The sequence below is a fragment of the Mobula birostris genome, chromosome 26, assembly GCF_030028105.1.
Source record: "Mobula birostris isolate sMobBir1 chromosome 26, sMobBir1.hap1, whole genome shotgun sequence".
Classification (NCBI taxonomy): Eukaryota; Metazoa; Chordata; class Chondrichthyes; order Myliobatiformes; family Myliobatidae; genus Mobula; species Mobula birostris.
The window spans coordinates 50,544,838-50,568,399 of NC_092395.1; the positions used below are offsets into that span (position 1 = coordinate 50,544,838).

At 48.3% G+C, this 23,562-nt stretch overlaps 1 protein-coding gene across 2 annotated transcripts in view; it reads right to left on the reverse strand.

Moving 5' to 3' along the window:
• Positions 1 to 1,488: 1,488 nt before the first annotated feature.
• Positions 1,489 to 23,562, reverse strand: part of LOC140188076 (disintegrin and metalloproteinase domain-containing protein 10) — a 157,418-nt gene continuing 135,344 nt past the window's right edge. For both annotated transcript variants that reach the window (XM_072244021.1, XM_072244020.1), the window contains exons 14-16: positions 16,326 to 16,546; positions 7,242 to 7,338; positions 1,489 to 1,762 (exon numbers count right to left, since the gene is read on the reverse strand). In XM_072244021.1, the coding sequence (XP_072100122.1) occupies positions 1,722 to 1,762; positions 7,242 to 7,338; positions 16,326 to 16,546 (359 nt within the window). In that variant the 3' untranslated portion in view covers positions 1,489 to 1,721. The remainder of the gene's footprint in view (positions 1,763 to 7,241; positions 7,339 to 16,325; positions 16,547 to 23,562) is intronic.

Consider the following 23,562-nt stretch of genomic DNA (forward strand, 5'->3'; position numbering starts at 1 on the left):
TGCCTTCTGATTCCATCTGTGAAAAGCCCAGTGCTAGTTTAAGCAATGCTCCTCGATCTCCATCAGAGGCAAGTTGAAAGGTCATTGGTCATGGGACAAGGTTTCATTTTCACTGAAGTTCTAGAGGGTAGGAAACTGAGCATGTGTCACAAACATGTCACCACTTTTTGTCTGCTTAATAATAAATGAGAATGTACAGTACAAGGCATGGTCGGTAAGTCTGGAAATGGGATTAAAATAGCTGATACCATAGAGAGTGAAGATGGTTATCGGGGATCTTGATCAGCTGGGTAAGTAGGTTGAGAAATGGCAAATGGAGTTTCATTTGGATAAGTGCGATGTGATGAATTTTAGGAAGGCAAATCAGAGTCGGACTTTCACAGTGAACGGTGGGGTTCCTGGGGAGTATGATAGTACAAGTGCAGGTAAATGATACCCAGAATGTGACATCACAGATGAGATGGTGCCAAAGGCCTTTGGTATACTGCCCCTCATAAGTCCAGGCATTGAGCATAATAATTGGGATGTTATGCTGCAGTTGAATGTCAGTAAGGCCAGGGTTAGTGTGTTTTGGTCACCCTTCTGCAGGGAAGATGCAGTTAAGCTGAAAAGAAGGTGTATGAGGATGTTACCAGCACTGAGTGGGAGAGGCAGATCAGGCTAAGTCTTCTTTCACTGGAGTTTAGAGAATTGGGGTGATGCAATAGAGCTGGATAACATGATGAAGACCATAAACGGAGTGAATGCATGCAGTCTTTTTTCCAGGGTTGGTGAATCAGGCATAAGGTGAGGGGGGAGAGATTTAATAGGAAGCTGAGAGGCAACTTGACCCAGAGGTTGGTCTGTAAATTGAATGAGCTGCCAGAGAAAGTGATAACATATAAAAAGCACTTGGGCAGGTACATGAATGGGAACAGTTGAGAAGAATACGAGCCAAATGGTAGTATACGGACATCTTGTTCAGCTTGGATGGACATCCTGAACAGTTGGTTCAAAAGGCAAGTTTCCATCCCGTATGAATTCGTAACTCTAAAAGAAGAAATTGTCTAAGTTTAAATGAAGCCTTGGGGAACTGTGCACAACTACCTGTAGGAAATAAGATATAGCTAGAAGTGGAACAGTGTGAACTTCCTGGAGGGAATGGTATGGAGCATCCTGTAGGGAACAGTGTAGATCATCCTATGGGAATGCTGTGGATCATCTTGTGGGAATGATGTGGATCATCCTGGGTGGAATGCTGTGGATCATCCTGTGGGAATGGCATGGATTATCCAGTGGGAATGGTGTGGATCATCCTGTGGGAATGGTGTGAATCTACTTGTGTGAATTTTCCTGTGGGAATGGTATGGATTATCCTGTGAGAATGGTGTGAATCTACTTGTGTGGATTTTCCTGTGGGCATGGTGCGGATTATCCAGTGAGGAACTATTTCCAACAAAGTGTGTTTCTGAGTAACTTTGTATTAGATTACAAAAATGCAGAATTGCTACAGTGTAAATTGAAGCCATTGGGTCTGTCAAGTCCACACCAACTCTTTGAAGAAAATCCCCTCAATCATATTTCTCCATTCCTTCTTTGTTGCCCCAAATGTTCTTCCTCCAAATATCCAGCAATGCTACTTGGAACGTCAGCTTGAAAGTTGTTGGACCTTTGAAGAGGTGTGGGTGGTCTTGTTACTGGTGGAGAGACTTCACTTTGCATCGATGATCAATGACATTATATCAGTGACCGTAGCTAGCTTGTAATTCAGTCATTGGCTCTCCTGTAACGCAAGAACAGAGAAGGAGCATCGGTGGGTGGAGGACTGACACTGATGGTGGACTCTGGGTCAGTGGTTTTTCTCAACCTCCACTTCCATCATCTCCTGACTAAACTCCTCCACTAAACCATCCTGCTTCCATCTCCACCTAGCCATGTACTACTCATTTGTGTTCCAAGGATTTATTCCATGCATATGATGCTGATCGAGGCCCAGAATTCACATTGCAGAGCACTAGCAGAGAGACCAGGTGCTGGCTCCTTCTGTATGAAAACCAGCCTTGACAGACCACTGGTGGACCAGCCTTAGCTGACCACTGGTGGAATGGCTCTTGCTGACGACTAGTGGAATGGCCTTGGCTAGCCACTTGTGGACCTGCCTTAGCTGACCACTGGTGGGCCAAGCTTGGCTGACCACTGATGGAATGGCCTTGGCTGACCACTGGCAGATGGCTTTGACTAACCACTGATGGACCAGCCTTTACTGACCACTGGTGAAACAGTCTTGGCTGACCACTGGTGGACCGGCCTTCACTGACCACTGGTGGAATGGCTCTGGTTGACCACTGGTGGAATGGCTCTTGCTGACTACTGAATGACCTTGGCTGGCCACTGGTGGATTGTCTGTTGCTGACCACTGGCAGAACAGCCTTTAGTTGTCCACTGGTATACTGACCTTGGCTGACCACTGGTGGATTGGGTCTTGTTGGCCACTGGTGGAACAGACTTGGCTAACCACTGGTGGACCAATCTTGGCTGACCACCAGAGGAATGGCCTTGGCTGACCACCGGTGGCATAGCCTTGCTTACCACTGGTGGTCTGGCTTTGGCTGACCACTGGTGGATTGGCTCTTGCTGACCATTGGCAGAACAACCTTGGCTGTCTACTGGTGGACTGGTTTTGGTTGACCACTGGTGGAATGGCTTTGGTTGACCACTGGTGGATTTTCTCTTGTTGACCACTGGTGGAACAGCCTTTGCTGACCATAAGACCATAAGATCATAAGACAAAGGAGCAGAAGTAGGCCATTCGGCCCATCAAGTCTGCTCCACCATTTTATCATGAGCTGATCCATTTTCTCCTATTTAGTCCCACTCCCCTGCCTTCTCACCATAACCCTTGATGCCCTGGCTACTCAGATACCTATCAATCTCTGCCTTAAATACACCCAATGACCTTACCTCCACTGCTGCCCGTGGCAACAAATTCCATAGATTCACCACCCTCTGACTAAAAAAATTTCTTCGCATTTCTGTTCTGAAAGGGCACCCTTCAATCCTTAAGTCATGCCTTCTCGTACTAGACTCCCCCATCATGGGAAACAACTTTGCCACATCCACTCTGTCCATGCCTTTCAACATTCGGAATGTTTCTATGAGGTCTCCCCTCATTCTTCTAAACTCCAAGGAATACAGTCCAAGAGTGGACAAACGTTCCTCATATGTTAACCCTCTCATTCCCAGAATCATTCTAGTGAATCTTCTCTGTACCCTCTCCAACGTCAGCACATCTTTTCTTAAATAAGGAGACCAAAACTGCCCACAGTACTCCAAGTGAGGTCTCACCAGTGCCTTATAGAGCCTCAACATCACATCCCTGCTCCTATACTCTATTCCTCTAGAAATGAATGCCAACATTGCATTCGCCTTCTTCACTACTGACTCAACCTGGAGGTTAACTTTAAGGGTATCCTGTACGAGGACTCCCAAGTCCCGTTGCATCTCAGAACTTTGAATTCTTTCCCCATTTAAATAATAGTCTGCCCGTTTATTTTTTCTGCCAAAGTGCATAACCATACATTTTCCAACATTGTACTTCATTTGCCACTTCTCTGTCCATTCTTCCAATCTATCCAAGTCTCTCTGCAGACTCTCCGTTTCCTCAGCACTACCGGCCCCTCCACCTATCTTCGTATCGTCAGCAAACTTAGCCACAAAGCCATCTATTCCATAATCTAAATCGTTGATGTACAATGTAAAAAGAAGCAGCCCCAACACTGATCCCTGTGGAACACCACTGGTAACCGGCAGCCAACCAGAATAGGATCCCTTTATTCCCACTCTCTGTTTCCTGCCAATCAGCCAACACTCTATCCACGTATGTAACTTTCCCATAATTCCATGGGCTCTTATCTTGTTAAGTAGCCTCATGTGTGGCACCTTGTCAAAGGCCTTCTGAAAATCCAAATATACAACATCCACTGCATTTCCCTTGTCTAGCCTACTGGTAATTTCCTCAAAAAATTGTAATAGGTTTGTCAGGCAGGATTTTCCTTTAAGGAAACCATGCTGAGTTCTGCCTATCTTGTCATATGCCTCCAGGTACTCTGTAACCTCATCCTTGACAATCGACTCCAACAACTTCCCAACCACCGATATCAAGCTAACAAGTCTATAATTTCCTTTTTGCTTCCTTGCCCCCTTCTTAAATAGCGGAGCGACATTTGCAATCTTCCAGTCCTCCGGAACTATGCCAGAATCTATCGACTTTTGAAAGATCATCGCAAATGCTTCCGCAATCTCCACAGCTACTTCCTTCAGAACACGCGGGTGCATTCCATCTGGTCCAGGAGATTTATCTACCTTCAGACTATTCAGCTTCCTGAGTACTTTCTCTGTCGTAATTGTGACTGCGCACACTTCTCTTCCCTGCCATTCTTGAGTGTCCTGTATACTGCTGTCTTCCTCAGTGAAGACTGATGCAAAATACTTATTCAGTTCCTCTGCCATCTCCTCATCTCCCATTACAATTTCTCCAGCATCATTTTCTATCGGTCCTATATCTACTCTCACCTGTCTTTTACTCTTTATATACTTGAAAAAGCTTTTAGTATCCTCTTCGATATTATTTGCTAGCTTCCTTCCATAGTTAATCTTTTCTCTCTTAATGACCTTCTTGGTTTCCTTTTGTAAGGTTTTAAAAACTTCCCAATCCTCTCTCTTCCCACTAATTTTTGCTTCCTTGTATGCCCTCTCCTTAGCTTGAACTTTGGTTTTGACTTCTCTTGTCAACCACGGTTGCATCCTTGCAATCCACTGCTGGATTGGCTCTTGCTGACCATTGGCAGAACAATCTTGGCTGTCTACTGGTGGAATGGCTTTGGTTGACCACTGATGGAATGGCTTTGGTTGACCACTGGTGGATTTTCTCTTGTTGACCACTGGTGGAACAGCCTTTGCTGACCACTGCTGGATTGGCTCTTGCTGACTACTAGTGGAATAGCCTTGGCTGGCTACTGGTGGACCAATCTTGGCTGACTACTGGTGGAATTGCCTTGGCTGACCACTGGCAGAGTGGCTTAGGCTGACCACTGGTGGACCAGCCTTGGCTGACCACTGGTGAAACACCATTGGATGACCACTGCTGGACTGGCCTTAGCTGACGACTGGAGAAACAAGCTTGGCTGACTACTGGTGGTTTGGGTCTTGCTGACCACTGGTGGATTGACTCTGGCTGACCACTGGTGGATTGGCTCTGGCTGACCACTGGTGGATTGGCTCTGGCTGACCATTGATGGAACAGCCTTGGCTGTCCACTAGTGGACTGGCCTTGACTGACCCCCAGTGGACCAAGCTTGGCTGACCACTGGTGGACCAAGCTTGACTGACCACTGGTGGATTGTCTCTTGCTGACCACTGTTGGACCAGCGTTGGCTGACCACTGGACTGGTCTGAGTTATTGGGAAACAAAAGGAATCATCGCTTTGTCTCCCTTCACCGCTAAGGCATGTTGAATTGATGGGCTGTCCTGTGACTCAGTGCTTCTGGGGATTTGTGTTAATGACCCAGGCTCATTACCCAACAGCAGGCATAGAACTTCTTGTTCCCTTACTAGTTTTTCCACAGACCAGTCTCGAAATCCATCCTTTACGCACCAGCACTCCAACTTCCCCAATATTACTAACTGGCCCAGACTAGATGTGTGCAGGTTGTGTAGGGGAAGCTATAATAATGAATAAACTGTCTGCCTCTGCCTGTGCCATGTCGCTGCAGCCCTTCCCCTCACCAGGGACCCAGACCAGGACATGATGTGGTCTCTATGTTCATCTAAAGCCCCTGATCACTAAAGCACCCAGGTACCTCGAGTCTATGCTTTCCACTATCCAGGGGTTGAGAGACAATTGCCACACTTGAGCAATGGCTCTGGTTGTAAATCACTGCCCTCACAATCAGTTTGTAATCCTTCCTCAAAACCCACAAGCCTGTTTAGCAACTATGGACTCTGATCACAGTTATAATCTGATCACCCCTCAGGGAACTGTCAACATGACACTAAACAAAATAATCACAGGACAAGGTGACAATGGGTTCAAGGGACAGGGAGAATGGGCTCACTCAGTAGAACAGCAGGGTTAAGAGAGATGGGACAGCTGGGAGTGGAGTAAGAGAGAGAGCCCTTTTGAGAATAAATGGTGTATGAGTGAGTTGGGGGAATGGGGTATGTGGAAGGAAGTAACAAAGCTGTGGGAATGAGGTAATAGACATTGGGGATAACTATCCACACCATTTCCCTGTACAGCTGTCATTCCCACTGCCACGATGTTGCCCTGGAAATTCTATCCTGCCTAATAGTTATCCAACTCCCTCTGGAAGTTCCAACTAACTCCCTTTCCACGACCTTCTGTTCCAGGTCATGATCCACCTGTTCACAGTTATTCCTTTCATCCTTGCAGCCAGAACGTAGCACCTCACTCACCTCTGCATCAAACTTCATCTGCCCACTGCCTGCCCAACCTGACTGCCCATCCACTCACCTCTGCATTAAATGTCATCTGCCCACTGAATGCCCATCCACTCACCTTTGCATCAAACTTCATCTGCTCACTGCCTGCCCAACCTGACTGCCCATCCACTCACCTCAGCATTAAACTTCATCTGCCCACTGCCTGCCCAACTTGACTGCCTATCCACTCCCCTCTGCATTAAACTCCATCTGCCCACTGCCTGCCCAACCTGACTGCCTATCCACATCTTCTGACCAAACACTACCCTTCTCACTTTTGACTGGATTCACTCCAAACACCTATATTCAAGGTATTTAATACATATCAGCAAATCAATGCCCTGGGTTCTAGCTCTCACCATTGACTCTTGGGTACAGTATTACTGCCATGTTTTATCATCCCCACATTCCCATCAACTCCCCATAGATTCCAACCTTCACCCACCCACTGGGGATAATTTATATTGATTAAACCACCAACTAGCACATCATTGGGATATGGAGGAAACCGGGACATCCAGAGAAAACCGAAGGGTTTCATGCTCCACGCTGTGAGCACCGGAGGTCAGAATTGAACCCGGATCTCTGGAGTTGGGTGGTAGTAGCTCTACCCACTGCACCACTGCTCCTGCCTGTCACTTAGCCCTCTTCCTGGACAAGGCATCCCAGTCATCATTCCCGTAAATCTGGTGATTCAGACTGAAGGCTGCTCCTGTGGATGGGTCTGGATGCAATAATGATCAGGATGTGATATTGTTACCTCTATTACTGTCCAAGGTCTTCTCGAAGATAAACACTGTACTGGCCATCAGTCCTCCGAGGGTTAGGATGCCAACCAAGACAGCCCACCAGTGTTCCTGCAGACAGGGGAGGAGAAAGATTCCACATGAGGCACCATCACACACTGGCAACCATTTCCCTGATGGTGAAAACTCCTTCCCAACCTGAACCAAAGCTAAGAGAATGAGTGAGGCAGCAGTACTGAGGGCCTGGTTCAGTCTGAAATGCTTCTGGTCAGATTGGCCACAGATAGAAAATGGCAGCTCATCCTTTTGCCAATCCTTCCCTCCTCACTGTTCCATGTTACCATACTGTTCACACTAGACTGATGGTCACTCAGCACCAGACACAAAGCTCTCTTTCATGTGTGACTCTGAAGTATACACATGCAAGATTTAAGGAATCAGAGGCAGGGAATAAATTGCTAAATTAATTTATTTTTGTAACATGCACCAAGCTACAGTGAAAAACTTTGTTTCAGGTGACATCTGTCCAGATCATTACATTACAACAGTGCATTGAGGTAGAACAGGGCAACCTGATAACGGAGTGCAGAATAAAGTGTTACAGTTACAGAGAAAGTGCAGTGTAGGCAGAAAATAAGGTTGCAAGGCCATGGCGAGGTAGATTATGACCTCCACAGCCCCTTTTAATGTACAAGGGGACCATTCAATATTCTTATAACAGTGGGACAGAAGCTGTCCTTGTGCTTGGTGGTACATGGTTTTGTATCTTCTACTGATGGGAGAGGGGAGAAGATAGAATATTCAGGGTGGGTGACGTCATGATTATGCTTTACTGAGGCAGTGAGAAATGTAGACAGGATCCATGGAGGGGGGCTGCTTTCTGTGATGTGTTGCTGTCCACACTCTTTGCTGTTTCTTGCACTTGCCACACCAAGCTGTGATGTGCTGCTGTCCACACTCTTTGCTGTTTCTTGCACTTGCCACACCAAGCTGTGATGTATCCAGATAGAATCCTTTCTACGGAGCATCACCAAAAGTTGGTCAGAGGGGACAAGCCAAATTTTTGAGGAAGCAGAGGTGCTGCTGAGCTTTCTTGGCTGTGACATCTACGTGGTTGGACCAGGAGAGACATCAGTGATGTTCACTCTTAGGAATCTGAAACTCTCAATCTTCTCAACCTCAGCACCATTGATGTAAGGAAGAAAGTGAATCACCCCCCCCCCCCACTGCCCAAGTGAAGCTCTTCTCTATTGCTGACGTTGAGGCAAATGTTATGGTCAAGTCACCCTGCCACTATCTGCTTCTTGTACTCTGTCTCGTCGTTATTTCAGATACAACCCACTAAGGTGGTGTCATCTGCAAACCTGCTGTTGGGGTTACAGCAAAATCCAGCCAGACCTTTGTGAGTGTACAGGGAGTGGAGTGGAAGGGCTGAGGAGCTGGTCTTGTGGGACATTACTGTTGAGTATGATCGTGTCAGAGGTATTGCTATCTATCCTTTGTCATTGCAGTCTGTTAATCAGGATGTCGAGTCAAGGCTCCAGCAATCTCTTCTCATCTCTCTCAATAACCTAGGTTCCCAGTCTCTCAGTGAATCTTTACCTCTGGAGAAGTGGCAGGGCGGGTCGGCGGAGATGTTCAGACATACTGAACTGTCAATAGCTTGGGCTCACCCTCCCAGTGTTAAGCAAATACAAATGTGGTCCTCACGTTGCAGTTCACTGCTGAGTTAAAGTGACTTTGGTTCTTGAGTGTAGTTGTCGTGGAGTTGAATGTTTTCACAAAGATTCTGGAAACTAGTGTTGAGTGCAGGGGAAATTTGTTAGTGCTGTTGGCCAGGCAGTTTACAGATCAGTGAATTTGAATGAATCAAAGACAGTGGAATCAGACAAACTAATTATCTTTGTTCTTGCCATGAAGGAGGAATGGAGGCTGCCATTTTATGAAGAGACTGCATTCTCCATTTTATTATTTGCTTGGTTCAATCAGTGTTTTAAAGTTGACACAATGATGCCTCAGGTAATCTGCTGAACTAGGGATTATTTCCAAATAAGAAGTTATTTGTGAGGTGTAATTTGGTTAGCTGTAACATGCAGGTTTTTGACTGATTGCTTCTGAATCTGTTCTGCGTGATTCAAGCTGGTTGCTGATTGAGAACAAAAAGCCAAAAATTACCCATTGTCACTTGCTGGGAAGAGGGCAATAAACGGATGCTGGCCTGGAGCAGAGCCAATACAAAGGTGTTAAAGGTCAAACACATGATCTACAGCCAATGACACTGGAATATAACATTTGAATTGGTAAGAAATGGATATAGAAGCAGACGCTTCAAGTGTGTTGGCTGCGGTAACTCTGTAGGAGACCAACAATCACGGATGTGAGGTGCCCCATAGACATGTGGAGATTCAAAACGGGACGACGGGAAACACGTGGCCTGCAGCAGAAAACTCCTTTTTACTGGTATTATCTTTTCTGTTCTTTGACTGTTCATGGAAGGTCAGAAAAACTTAGTAAGTGTTCACATAGTTATTCAGTTGTGTAAGTTCACATGTTCTTCCATTGAGACAATAAAGGTACTTGTCAGTAATTACACATTGTCTCTGTGCCTCCCTGATCATTATTACAAGGCATGATTCTTGTAACAGGGATGACAAACAGCAAAGTGTTGGGGGCCTTGTTTAACACCAGTCTTCACTGAGATTGACTCTGCTATGGACCAGTTGTTGAATCACTGCCTATATGTCATTATAAAGCAAATGTAAGGTGGAAACAAATGTCCACCCACCCATCTGGTGGAGTCAAGGACCACAGCGTGGTTGAGAATTGCCATGTGTAGCGGTGGCGCTGTCCACGTAGGATGGACAGAATCTGAGGAACAAGTCTTTTGCCAATGGGAGGAGGCGGGTGGGAGGACACTGGTGATGACTTTCTCGATAACACCACAGTGTTGGGGATAAACTGGATCTGGAGATCAGGGTAGCAACATGTGTAGCAGAAAATGTCAGGCAAGACATGGACAAAGAGCTTACAAGTACGGTGGTGCAGTGCTGTATAACTGGCAAAGACCGATCCATAATGACATGCTCATTCAGGGAGGCGAAGCCCTGTGTACTGACAGGGACCAGCTGCTTCAGGGCAGCCCTGCGGGAAATTAATGCTGTTGATGGCTACCTGCTCCTTGACAGATCAATGCTGGTAAATCCAGCATGTTGTTCCCCTGAATCTCCTCTGTGGTGGTGGTGTGGAAATGTGCAATGCAGTAGAGTGAGCCAGACTTCAGAATGGCTAATGTGCTGGGGTGGGCCAGTTGTGTGACTGGTTTAGTTTCACAGAGAAACGGTCACAGGTTGGGGGGTAAGCGAAGAAGCCTCGGCCAGTTGCTGCCTTGCATTGTGAGGAGGTGCCATCTGCAGCTTCCAGCCCTCAGTGATGGGGTGGAAAGTGAACCACCGTGGGCAAAAACTGGAAATCTCTGCAAAAGCTCGCGGATCTGACAGCAACTGTGGAGAGAGCAAAAGACAGCATAGTGCAGATAGAAACTTCAAGATGCAGAGAAAGGGGAAAAGCATGAAAGGACGGGCTGGAGGGAGATTAAAACACAGAATGACTGTACAGTACTTTTACCCAGGACACTCACTCTTCTCATCACTACCATCAGGGAGTGGGTACAGGAGCCTGAAGACACAGAGTCACATTTTAGGAGCAGCTTTTCCCCTCGGTCATCAGATTTCTGAATGGTTCATGAACCCCACTATTCCTATTTTGCAGTATTTTTTCAATGCAGCCACAAAACAAATTTAATGACATATGTCGTTGATAATAACTCTGATGTTGAATCTGATTAAGTGGGACAACAGAGGCAGTGGAGAACGAGAGATTGGGCTGTGGGAGCTGTAAATGGGAATCAGCCATATGACTATTTAAACTCAATGTCGAATCTGGAAGGACACTGAACACCTGGTAGAATTGGAATTATTGGTACATGTCTTGCAGACTGTTCATACAGATCACTTCATTACACGGTGCATTGAGGGAGAAGAAGGTAAAAGAATAACAAATTACAGAATAAAGTGTATCAGCTACAGAGAAAGAGCAGGCAAACAATAAGGCGTAAGATCACAACGAAGAGATTGTGAGGTCAAGAATCCACCTTATCATACAGAAGTGGGGAGGGCATGTCAAACCAGTCAGAATTGGTAAGTGTGGAATATGGTTTCATCAGAGGGGAGGGCGAGGGAGAACAGATCCTTCCAGGAAGTAGTTTGTCATGGTACCTGTGGGAGTGGAAGAGTGTTCAGTCGGAAAGTACCACCAGCCGTAAACGGATGTCATACATTCCATCACTTGGTGCTGTATGTGTGAACAATGATGTGAATGCAATGACTGCCATATCAAACCAAGCCACTCATTCATCCTGCTGCTGTCTCCTCATCTGTTGAGTATTTCCACTGTCTTAGTTCAGATTTCCTGCATCTGCAGCGTTTTGCTTTGAGCAAGAAGTGGACAAGTGACAGAGCCAAAGCCTGATGGAGCTGGAAACGGTCAGCTCAATATGGTTGGCATCTTCGAAAGGCATTCAACAATCAAAATAACAAAGTTTAATGGTATACTTCTGGCACCCGCCTATGCATCCGTCTTGGTCAGATTAGGAACTACGCAGGACTCTGTGCTGAGTTGATGATGGAGGAGTGGTACACTGTGCTGTCATCATCCCCAGCATGTTCTGTCATTTTGAGAAGAATTCACTGCTCTGTACGTCATCCACAGCACATTCTGTCTTTCCAGGGGAGAGTCTGACACACTGTACGTCATCCCCAGCACGTTCTGTCTTTCCAGGGGAGAGTCTGACACACTGTACGTCATCCCCAGCACGTTCTGTCTTTCCAGGGGAGAGTCTGACACACTGTACGTCATCCCCAGCACGTTCTGTCTTTCCAGGGGAGAGTCTGACACACTGTACGTCATCCCCAGCACGTTCTGTCTTTCCAGGGGAGAGTCTGACACACTGTACGTCATCCCCAGCACGTTCTGTCTTTCCAGGGGAGAGTCTGACACACTGTACGTCATCCCCAGCACGTTCTGTCTTTCCAGGGGAGAGTCTGACACACTGTACGTCATCCCCAGCACGTTCTGTCTTTCCAGGGGAGAGTCTGACACACTGTACGTCATCCCCAGCACGTTCTGTCTTTCCAGGGGAGAGTCTGACACACTGTACGTCATCCCCAGCACGTTCTGTCTTTCCAGGGGAGAGTCTGACACACTGTACGTCATCCCCAGCACGTTCTGTCTTTCCAGGGGAGAGTCTGACACACTGTACGTCATCCCCAGCACGTTCTGTCTTTCCAGGGGAGAGTCTGACACACTGTACGTCATCCCCAGCACGTTCTGTCTTTCCAGGGGAGAGTCTGACACACTGTACGTCATCCCCAGCACATTCTGTCTTTCCAGCTGTCATAGTGTTCATTGACAGATGACTGAACCCAGGTGCAGAGGAACGACAAACTCCCATGTTGAGACAGAAAGAAGAGTTTATTCATCAGAACTCCAACTGAGCTTCAGTGGCTTGACCGAGTGACCCTACGAGATGAATCATTCTCGAAACACCCGCACTAGGACCCCATGATAAGTACTAATTAGGAGCCCCTTTAAACAATCACAGTCAGCTGAAAACCTGTGCCAGTCAAAATAAACTAGACAAGATTAAAAAGAAAGCACAAGACTTAATGATTCCAGATAAGACAACAATTAACAAATAGATGTGCACAGGCCCGCAGGACTCATGACAGTCCCTTCTTCCCAAAGGCTGGCACCTGACCACCCAGGGATTCCTGGGAAACTCAAGCCCAGCTGGTAAAGTTGAAATGGACCTGATGCTCTTGAGACAGGGCTGGAAAACTTGGAAACATTCCATAGAAACATGGAATCAAGCTTGGGAGCATGGAATAGTCCTCGGAAGCCTGGAATAGTCCATGGAAACCTGGAATAGTCCTTGGAATCAGTGGCATATCTAAGGTATGGCAGGTATGGCACGTGCCCTGGGCGCCACTGAGCAGTTTCTATTAAAGTCAGACAAGCCATCCTCGGATAGTGAAAAAAGAATTTTCTTCAGATGTATGATCTGTCTTTGATTATCATGGGTGAGAAGCACCAGGATGGCCTCATTTCAGAGCATTTTGTAAGAAGACCATGAAACGTTTCTTCACGAAGAAGAAGGAAAGTGGAGCTGAAGGACAGAAGAGACCAAAGTTGGAGGTGGAGGAAGCCAAGAAATCGAGCAAGTCCTTCATGCCCTTCTTTGAAAAGCCCGGACAAGTAGTTCGACACGTTCCATGGAGTCGCCTGCACCTGCTACAAGTTTGTTAGAATCCGAAGGTGGATCAAGTACAAATGCGTCACAAGCCGAGGAGGAAGTCAAGCCAGATAAATCTGAGTATGATGAGATTAAGAGTGAGGCTGCCACAGAGAACGTGGACATAACAGGAGGGGAAGATGATGGTGGTGGTGGTGATGTTGAGTTTATTGACGAGATTGAACTTGACGAGATTGAACCTGACGACACTGAACCTAGTGAACTGGATGGTGTCAAAGAGCCTCGAACTGTCATACCAGAAGTGATTGAACAGCATGACATTGGACTTCTGAAGTTGGATAAGGATACTGGAAAAGCAATTCTGCCTGACATGTTGAGAACAGAAATAATAAAGCTGGGTTCGAAGTATTTCCAGAACAGTGAGGAGCCTTTCCTACCAACAAATAACCGCTCGATGAACAAAACTTGGTTCAAGAGGAAATTGGGAAATGGTCCACACTTATGCCAAGTTCGGGTTCCTTCTCAATGTCGAGGGACTGTGTTACAGTGCCAACAGAAGCAACATAAGGAAGAAGTGCGAAAATTTGGGCGAATTGTACAGCTCTGATGTTGATAGACAGCAGCTATACGAAGAAATTTCGGATGCAGAATGTTGCTATCAAGGTGGGTCAACATGAAAAAATCAAGACCTGAAGAGCATCTTGAATTCATTGTTCAGTATGGAGATGAGAGTGTCTTCCCCAATGTTTGCATTGTTATTCAGATAATGCTAATCATCGCAGTTTCCATCGCCAGCTGTGAGAGATCATTCAGCAAGTTAAAACTAATACTTTCGTATTTGAGAGCCTCCAAGGGTCAAGGCAGACTCTGTGATCTTGCTCTGCTGAGTGTAGAAAGAGAAGAAACTGAAAAAACTGACTTTGATCACATCATAGACCAATTTGCATCAGTGAAAGCAAGGAAGGTACAGTTATAATTTTCATGTAGTGCCATAATTTGTTAATTAAAAGATTAATGAGCTTGACTTGTATTTTTGAGCTGATATTATGGTAAAGTTATCTAAAAGATGGGTGTCAAATGTTTGGACAGGGGCACAATTTCAGTGCTTGCCATAGGCACTATTTTCCATAGATATGTCCCTGCCTGGAATAGTCCACAGAAATCTGGAATAGTCCACAGAAACCTGGAATAGTCCTTGTAAATATGGAATAGTCCATGGAAACCTGGAATAGTCCATGGAAACCTGGAGAGTCCTGGGAATCTTAGAAAACCTTGACGACCTTGAACACAGTCTAGAGAAGATCGCAATGTAGCCTTGGGACAAGCACTGAGAATAGAAAGCACTGTTGCCTCCAGTCAACCGATGTCCAAACCGCTGCTGAATCTCCGTTGGGTCCATTTATGGTGTGGAGTCTTCCTATCACAGTGTGTGCTGACACACTGAAACCAGGTGCAGAAGCATGACAAACTCCCACTCTGAGACAGAGACAAGAGTTTATTTATCGGAACTCCAACTGAACTTCGATTTTCGATCAAGCAATACCATGAGAAGAATCATTCTTGAAACACACACACAAAAACCACACGATAAGCTGTGATTGGGAGTCCACTTTAAGTTCCAAATTCAAAGTACATTTATTATCAAAGTGTGTATAAATTATTCAGCCTTGAGATTCGTCTGCTTACAGGCAGCCACAGAGCAAGAAGCTCGAACGAAGCCAATTTAAAAACAGACCAACACGCAATGCTCAGAGAAAGAGGGAAAAAAGCACAAATCGTGCAAACAATAGAAACGAGCAAACTGAGTCCATAGACTCGAATCCCAGGGCAGCCAGAGTAGCCCAAAACCTCGGTCTCAGTTCATATATAGCAGGGCAAATCTTCACAAAGCTCTCAGACACAAAGTGTGAAGTAGCCAGAACAGTCTCACAGCCTCAGCCTCAGCACCGAGGAGAGTGGAGTAAAGTGTCGCAGAGCCCAACTGGCTTGACCCTTGCCTCCGGTCCTGACGCCTTGCCTTTCCGGTCCATCAGGCCCGGTGTTTAAGTTGTCCAAGCACTGCATCATCCCCTGCACTCAGACTTGGGCCCCGCAGAAGCAGTATGCTCTGGGCCGCTTCCAGCCCATACTCGACTTTTCCAAATTGGCGCGGTGCTTCGATGGATCAAACCTCACTCCTAGCTTAGGTGGACGGGCTCTGAAATAACTTTGCTCCAACTTCTCTCCACTCCACTCTCTTACATCGTCTCCGGAGTTCCCACTTCACCCGGAATATGCCTCGACCTCACTCCGACTCCGTCTCACATCCACACGCCTTGACCCTCGGATCAGGCTTGCCTTTGCTCACCTCTCCATTGTTTGCGGTGATCATTTAATAAAAAGTGTTATTAATTAAAATATTTAGTCGAATACCTTACTTTGAAAACTACCAGTAAGCTGTCACCCACATTCAGTAGCACCATCTTAAAATAATTACAGTAGGCTGAAAACCCGTGCCAATCAAAATAAATAACAAGGATAAACAGAAAACACAAGGGCTTAATGACTCCAGATAAGACAACAATTACCAAGTATAGATGCAAGGCCAGCAGGGTTCATGATACTGAGGGGAGAATCTACCACACTGTACATCATCCCCAGAACACGCTGTATCTAGTTCTGAGGAAGAGTCTATTACGCGATACGACACATGCTGTTGTTTTGATGCAGATCTGTTGTTGCTGGCACTGTAACACAACCAACCTCACACACAGCATTGTACTTGGACCTGATCCTCACAAACACTCACCCTCATCCACTCCCAGATGCTGGCAAACTCTGTGGGATCAAAGATGGCATTTTTCAGTCTGGCGATGGGCCCGTCGTCATCGACCAAGCGGCACTTGCTAAAGGTATCGCAGTAGCCCTGTTTCTTGCGGCAGGGTGAACCAGGGGGCTTTGTGAACAGCGTCCCGTTGAAGTACTGCTGCAGGAGGGCTGAGGAGGAGCTGGCACAAGAGCGGTCATTCCCTGCAATCACATAGGCTGGCATGGTCAGTAGCCCTTCCAGCCCTTCAACCCTGCCATACTTTCAGTGCGCTGGACTTCCACCAGGCTATCTCAGTTAATCCACACTCCCATAGTCATAGTCATATTTTATTGATCCCGGGGGAAATTGGTGAAAAATAACTAATTCCAGCGCTAAAAAAACAAATAAAACTCTCTCCACCAGCATGTTAGAGAGGGTGCAGCTTCAACGTGTTACCATGAGAAAAAAAATACAACAAATAACTAAGTTAAAAAGTTTAAAAGTAAGAAATTACGGAGCAACTGCAACCAGCCGCATGCACGACTGGCGCATGCGCACATTAGCTATTAACTTCCAACCTCCCACTCGACTGAGGTATTATTGCAGGAAGTATTAGATTACCTACAGCCTTCTGAGGGGAGTCCAACTTTCTATTACAGACATTTGTAGCACAAAGTTTGTACGGCGACCTGATGGATCCAGTTTGGCACAGACCATCAATTCCTCATTTATTCTCTCCTACCACCACCTACACACTAGGATCAATTTACCGTGGCCTATGAACCCACCTTTCGGATGTCAGGGGAAATACACGCAACCACAGAGAGAGCATGCACACTCCACACAGTCAGGATTGAACCCGGACCGCTGGAGATGGGAGGCAGTGGCTCTACTTGCTAAGGCACAGTGCCTGCCAGTCCAGTTAGTGAACTAAATGTGGCCTCAGTGACTACCTACAACCCAAAGCCAACAGGTTCAGATCCTGCTCGGGCGATGGCTGAACAAGATGTGGCAGGAGGCCATGTTCCATCAAGGAGGGGGAGAGGTTGCTGGAAAAGGGTTTACTTACAGGGTACCCATCTGAAGCCAGTTCCCATATCGAATTGCACAGTGGGTGTGCTGGGCAGGTTTCACTGCAGCCAGCCTCCGGTTCTCCTCCTTGGTTAGGGTGTCAAATACCCTCACTGTGAGTCACAGAAATAGGTCTTCTGCCCAATTCGCCCATGCTGGCCAAGGTGTCTTCCTGAACTAATCCCATCTGGCTCATATCCCTCCGAACCTTTCCCATCCATATACCTGTCCAAATGTCTTTTTAACAGTGTAATAATTACCCATCTCTTCCACATCCATAAGCTACCACCCTCTGTGTGGAAAACTTGCCCCTCCATTCCCCCTTTAAAATTTTCCCTAACGTCTTAACTCTATGCCCACTGCTTTTAGACTCTGCTAACTTGTGACCATCCACCTTGTCTATGCTCTTCCTGATTCTATAAAGTTCCATAACCATAAGAGCACCTTTAGCCTCCTTCAGTCCAGCGATAAACAGCCCCAGCCTCTCCAATCTTTCCTTGTAACTCAAGCCTCCAGTCCTGTTAACATAATTGTGAATCATTTCTGTAACGCCTCTGGCTTAAGCACATCCTTCCTACAGTGCAGTGCTCAGAACTGCTCACAGTACTCCAGATGGAGTTAGAGCACTTAAACTACACATGCTGTCAGACTCAATGCATTCCTTCCATTTCTTTTGTGGTCCACTGTCCTATTAGATTCCTCCTTTTGCCTGACTTGCTGAATTCTTACTGTATTTTGTATGTGATACCTCTGTGATTCAAGGTCAGGACAAGTAATAACAGTATGTCTGACACCTCCCTTCCTCACTTTAAAGTGTGGCTTGGCAGCTCATTCCCTGCGGGGGAGCTGGCCCTTTGCTCACTGCTGCAATATGCCATTATCGAGCTGAGATGGGAAAGGATCATTGTTTTTTGCTGTTTTATTGTAGATCGCATTGAGCAGAAGGGAGCTGGAAGCACATTTAATAACATTGTTCCTTTGTTGAGAGTGGGCCATTGGGAGCATTGTCTCAAAATAGGCTGACTAGCTCCTTTCTTGATTGGACAGCATTGGAAAATGTACGCTGCAATTTTGATGCAAACCACAAATGATTCTGTGAGTCAGGAGAGGCCAAGAGGAGGTAGGGTGGAATGGCTCTTAATCCGTTTCATGAGATGCCTGGTATCCTGCCTGCTGTGTAGCGTAGCTACTGATTCTTCATATTCCCCATAACCTTCAGTTAGTGACTATCCAAACTGTACTTGCGTCATCGGCAGCTACAAAAGAGTATCCCAAAACATCTGCCACTTGGTGTTTCTTACATCATTTCTGGCTTATCTCCCACATCCCAGGTATACAACCAGTGGAAATTGTCCCTTTCTGCTCCACTTAATCTCTTAAAAATTCAATCAAATTACAGTTTAATCTTCTGAGTTCCAGTGGGCTAGGTGTGCATTGTTATCTAATTTGACCAGGCTATTCTGGGTTTGTTTTCTCCAAGACTGAACGTTCTTCTCAGTCCAATATTCAGAACTCTTCATAGTAATGCAGGAGCGTCTAACCACGGCTTTTACTGCTGTATCATCAAACCTACCCCTTCTGCTGGCCTTTTTGATTTCTGTAACTGGCTGTAATATACAAACGTTTGTATTTCGGCCTCCAGTACATTTCCAATCCTAGACCATCTTGTGCTCTCCTGCTGTAACCTGTCCAAAATGTCCTCCTTCTCTTGCTGCTGCTTCTTTTTCCCAATTCTCCTGACACCTTTTTCTCTCTTTCAGCACCACCGCTGCCACATTAGCTTCAGTCTACTCCAATAGCACCAGCAAAACTCTCTGCAGGGACTTTGCCATCAGCCCTATTCACAAGCAATCTGCCATCTGATCAGCTCCCAGGGATCATCTTACCCCTGCATCAACTCGATTGCCAGCAAAAATGTTGCTGGAACTTGAGAGACTGTGCAAAGCAGGCTGAGACTTTCCTCATTGGTGTGTATGACCACATGACTCACAGGTCACACATTTCTCTATGTTTTACCCTAACTTTCACACTCAATGCTGTGTGGCATAGTCTGAGAGCTGAAAATTACCACCTCACATTCCTGGTTTCATATATATCATTGCTCCCTGCACTCTCCCTGTTCCCACCAGAACCATGCAGGACTCTAAGTAGGTCTGACCAAGGTTCCATACAGATTTAACATAAATTTTCCACCACGAAATACTATTATTTTCTTTATAGCCTTGCTAACCTGTGCCATCACCTTTAACCAGAGAGTCAAAGAGTACAGCACAGAAACAGCAAACAGTATACTTCACTCTGAGATCCCTTTTCTCGTCCAGCACACTTATTACACTTCCGACCAATGTCTCTCTATACCACCTACTAGTCTGTACTATCCTTGTACATTGGTGTTAAATGTCATTTGCTATTTATTTTGTCCACTCTGCAAATCAATTAATGTCCACCCATTACTTGTAGGAACTCACTGAGCATGCCCTACAATCTTTCAAACACAGAAAGTGTGGACTACATTTCCTCACCCAGTGCCCCAGATGGGTGATGTACAACAGTTGACACCAGGAGCTAGTACTCCCAACACAGCAGCTACTAGGGTTCTGGGCACTCCAGGAGCCAGCGTTCTATACTGTCACTCCTTCAAATGTTTGAAACATGTAGTAACAAACAAAAGTGCCGATCAAATTGCAAACCTTGCAATTCTGCAGCATTTGGAGAATTGCGACTGAGGTTAGAAATTCAGTCCTGTGGCACTGAAAACGCAGCACCAGGTAAGCCCGTTTCTGAGTGAGGATGTCCAAAATATGGCGGAAAGGACACGGCAGGAAAGCAAGGTCTCTGATGGGAGGACTGAATATTGCACCAGCTTCACACTGACCTAATGTCAGAGCAACACCTTCCATTCCCCCAAAACCTGCTCTGTCAGAGCCAGCGTCCTTAAACAAGTCTCCATCTCACAGGTCCACACACAAAGTCCCCCTAGCCACATCCCAACACCAGCAGGACAGCTTGCTGTTAGAGTCACTAACTATCTACTTGATTTCGCAGCCATCATTGTCTGGTGAACTGCTTTATGCTGACCCTCCCCACTGAACCCAAACTACACCGCTGTATCCAGAGCCAGACCTCTCCCCAGAGCTGTATGCTCTCTATCACCATCCACAGAGCAGTGAATCGGGCAGTGAGGGGTGGGGAAGGTGGTGGGGTGGTGAATTGAACAGTGACGGGTGGGTAAGGTGGTGAGTGGTGAATTGGACAGTGAGGGGACGGTTAAGGTGGAGGGGTGCTGAATCGGGCAGTGAGTGGGTAGGTAAGGTGGTGGGGTGGTGAGTGGGACAGTGAGGGGGTGGGTAAGGTGGTGGGTAAGGTGGTGGGGTGGTGAGTGGGGCAGTGACGGGTGGGTAAGGTGGTGGGGTGGTGAGTGGGGCAGTGAGGGGGTGTGTAAGGTGGTGGGGTGGTGAATCGGGCAGTGAGGAGGTGGGTAAGGTGGTGGGGTGGTGAGTGGGGCAGTGAGAGGGTGGGTAAGGTGGTGGGGTGGTGAATCGGACAGTGAGGGGGTGGGTAAGGTGGTGGGGTGGTGAGTGGGGAAGTGAGGGGGTGGGTAAGGTGGTGGGGTTGTGAATCGGACAGTGAGGGGGTGGGTAAGGTGGTGGGGTGGTGAATCGGGCAGTGAGGGGGTGGGTAAGATGGTGGGGTGGTGAATCGGGCAGTGAGGGGGTGCGTAAGGTGGTAGGGTGGTGAATCAGACAGTAAGGGTGTGGGTAAGCTGGTAGGGTGGTGAATCGGACAGTCAGGGAGTGGGTAAGGTGGTGGGGTGGTGAGTGGGGCAGTGAGGGGGTGGGTAATGTGGTGGGATGCTGAATCGGGCGGTGAGGAGGTGGGTAAGGTGGTGGGGTGGTGAGTGGGGTAGTGAGGGGGTGGGTAAGGTGGTGGGGTGGTGAATCGGGCAGTGAGGAGGTGGATAAGGTGGTGGGGTGGTGAGTGGGGCAGTGAGGGGGTGGGTGAGGTGGTGGAGTGGTGAATTGGACAGGAGAGGGGGTGGGTAAGGTGGTGGGTTGGTGAGTGGGGCAGTGACGAGGTGGGTAAGGTGGTGGGGTGGTGAGTGGAGCAGTCAGGGGGTGGGTAAGGGTGTGGGGTGGTGAGTGGGGCAGTCAGGGGATGGGTAAGCTGATGGGGTGGTGAGTGGGGCAGTGAGGGGGTGGGTAAGGTGGTGGGATGGTGAGTGGAGCAGTCAGGGGGTGGGTAAAGTTGTGGGGTGGTGAGTGGGGCAGTGGGGGGTGGGTAAGGTGGTGGGGTGTTGAGTGGGGCAGTGAGAAGTTGGGTAAGATGGTGGGGTGGTCAATGGGGCAGTGGAGGGGGTGGGTAAGGTGGTGGGGTGGTGAGTGGAGCAGTCAGGGGGTGGGTAAGGTTGTGGGATAGTGAGTGGGGCAGTGGGGGACTGGGTAAGGTGGTGGGGTGTTGAGTGGGGCAGTGATAAGTTGGGTAAGATGGTGGGGTGGTGAGTGGGGCAGTGAGAGGGTGGGTAAGTGGTGCGGTGGTGAGTGGAGCAGTCAGGGGGTGGGTAAGGTTGTGGGGTGGTGAATCGGGCAGTGAGGAGGTGGGTAAGCTGGTGAGTGGTGAATCGGACAGTGAGGCGGTGGGTAAGGTGGTGGGGTGGTGAATCGGACAGTGAGGGGGTGGGTAACGTGTTGGGGTGGCGAATCGGGCAGTGAAGGGGTGGGTAAGGTGGTGGGGTGGTGAATCGGGCAGTGAGGGAGTGGGTAAGGTGGTGAGTGGTGAATCGGGCAGTGAGGGGATTGGTAAGTTGGTGGGGTTGTGAGTGGGGCAGTGAGGGGGTGGGTAAGGTGGTGGGGTGGTGAATCGGACAGTGAGGGGGTGTGTAAGGTGGTGAGTGGTGAATCGGGCAGTGAGGGGGTGTGTAAGGTGGTGGGGTGGTGAGTGGGGCAGTGAGGGGGTGTGTAAGGTGGTGGGGTGGTGAATCGGGCAGTGAGGGGGTGTGTAAGGTGGTGGGGTGGTGAGTGGGGCAGTGAGGGGGTGTGTAAGGTGGTGGGGTGGTGAATCGGGCAGTGAGGGGGTGTGTAAGGTGGTGGGGTGGTGAGTGGGGCAGTGACGGGTGGGTAAGGTGGTGAGTGGTGAATCGGGCAGTGAGGGGGTGTGTAAGGTGGTGGGGTGGTGAATCGGGCAGTGAGGGGGTGTGTAAGGTGGTGGGGTGGTGAGTGGGGCAGTGAGGGGCTGGGTAAGGTGGTGGGGTGGTGAGTGGGGTAGTGAGGGGGTGGGTATGGTGGTGGGTGGTGAATCGGACAGTGAGGGGGTGTGTAAGGTGGTGAGTGGTGAATCGGGCAGTGAGGGGGTGTGTAAGGTGGTGGGGTGGTGAGTGGGGCAGTGAGGGGCTGGGTAAGGTGGTGGGGTGCTGAGTGGGGCAGTGAGGGCGTGTGTAAGGTGGTGGGGTGGTGAATCAGACAGTAAGGGTGTGGGTAAGGTGGTGGGGTGGTGAGTGGGGCAGTCAGGGGGTGGGTAAGGTGGTGGAGTGGTGAATTGGACAGGAGAGGGGGTGGGTAAGGTGGTGGGGTGGTGAGTGGGGCAGTGACGGGGTGGGTAAGTTGGTGGGGTGGTGAATCGGACAGTGGTGGGTGGGTAAGGTGGTGGGGTGGTGAGTGGGGCAGTGAGAGGGTGGGTAAGGTGATGAGGTGGTGAGTAGGGCAGTGAGGGGGTGGGTAAGGTGGTGGGGTGGTGAGTGGAGCAGTCAGGGGGTGGGTAAGGTTGTGGGGTGGTGAGTGGGGCAGTGGGGTGGTGGGTAAGGTGGTGGGGTGTTGAGTGGGGCACTGAGAAGTTGGGTAAGATGGTGGGGTGGTGAGTGGGGCAGTGAGGGGGTGGGTAAGGTGGTGGGGTGGTGAGTGGGGCAGTGAGGGGGTGGGTAATGTGGTGGGATGCTGAATCGTGCGGTGAGGAGGTGGGTAAGGTGGTGGGGTGGTGAGTGGGGTAGTGAGGGGGTGGGTAAGGTGATGGGGTGGTGAATCGGACAGTGAGGAGGTGGGTAAGGTGGTGGGGTGGTGAGTGGGGCAGTGAGGGGGTGGGTGAGGTGGTGGAGTGGTGAATTGGACAGGAGAGGGGGTGGGTAAGGTGGTGGGTTGGTGAGTGGGGCAGTGACGAGGTGGGTAAGTTGGTGGGG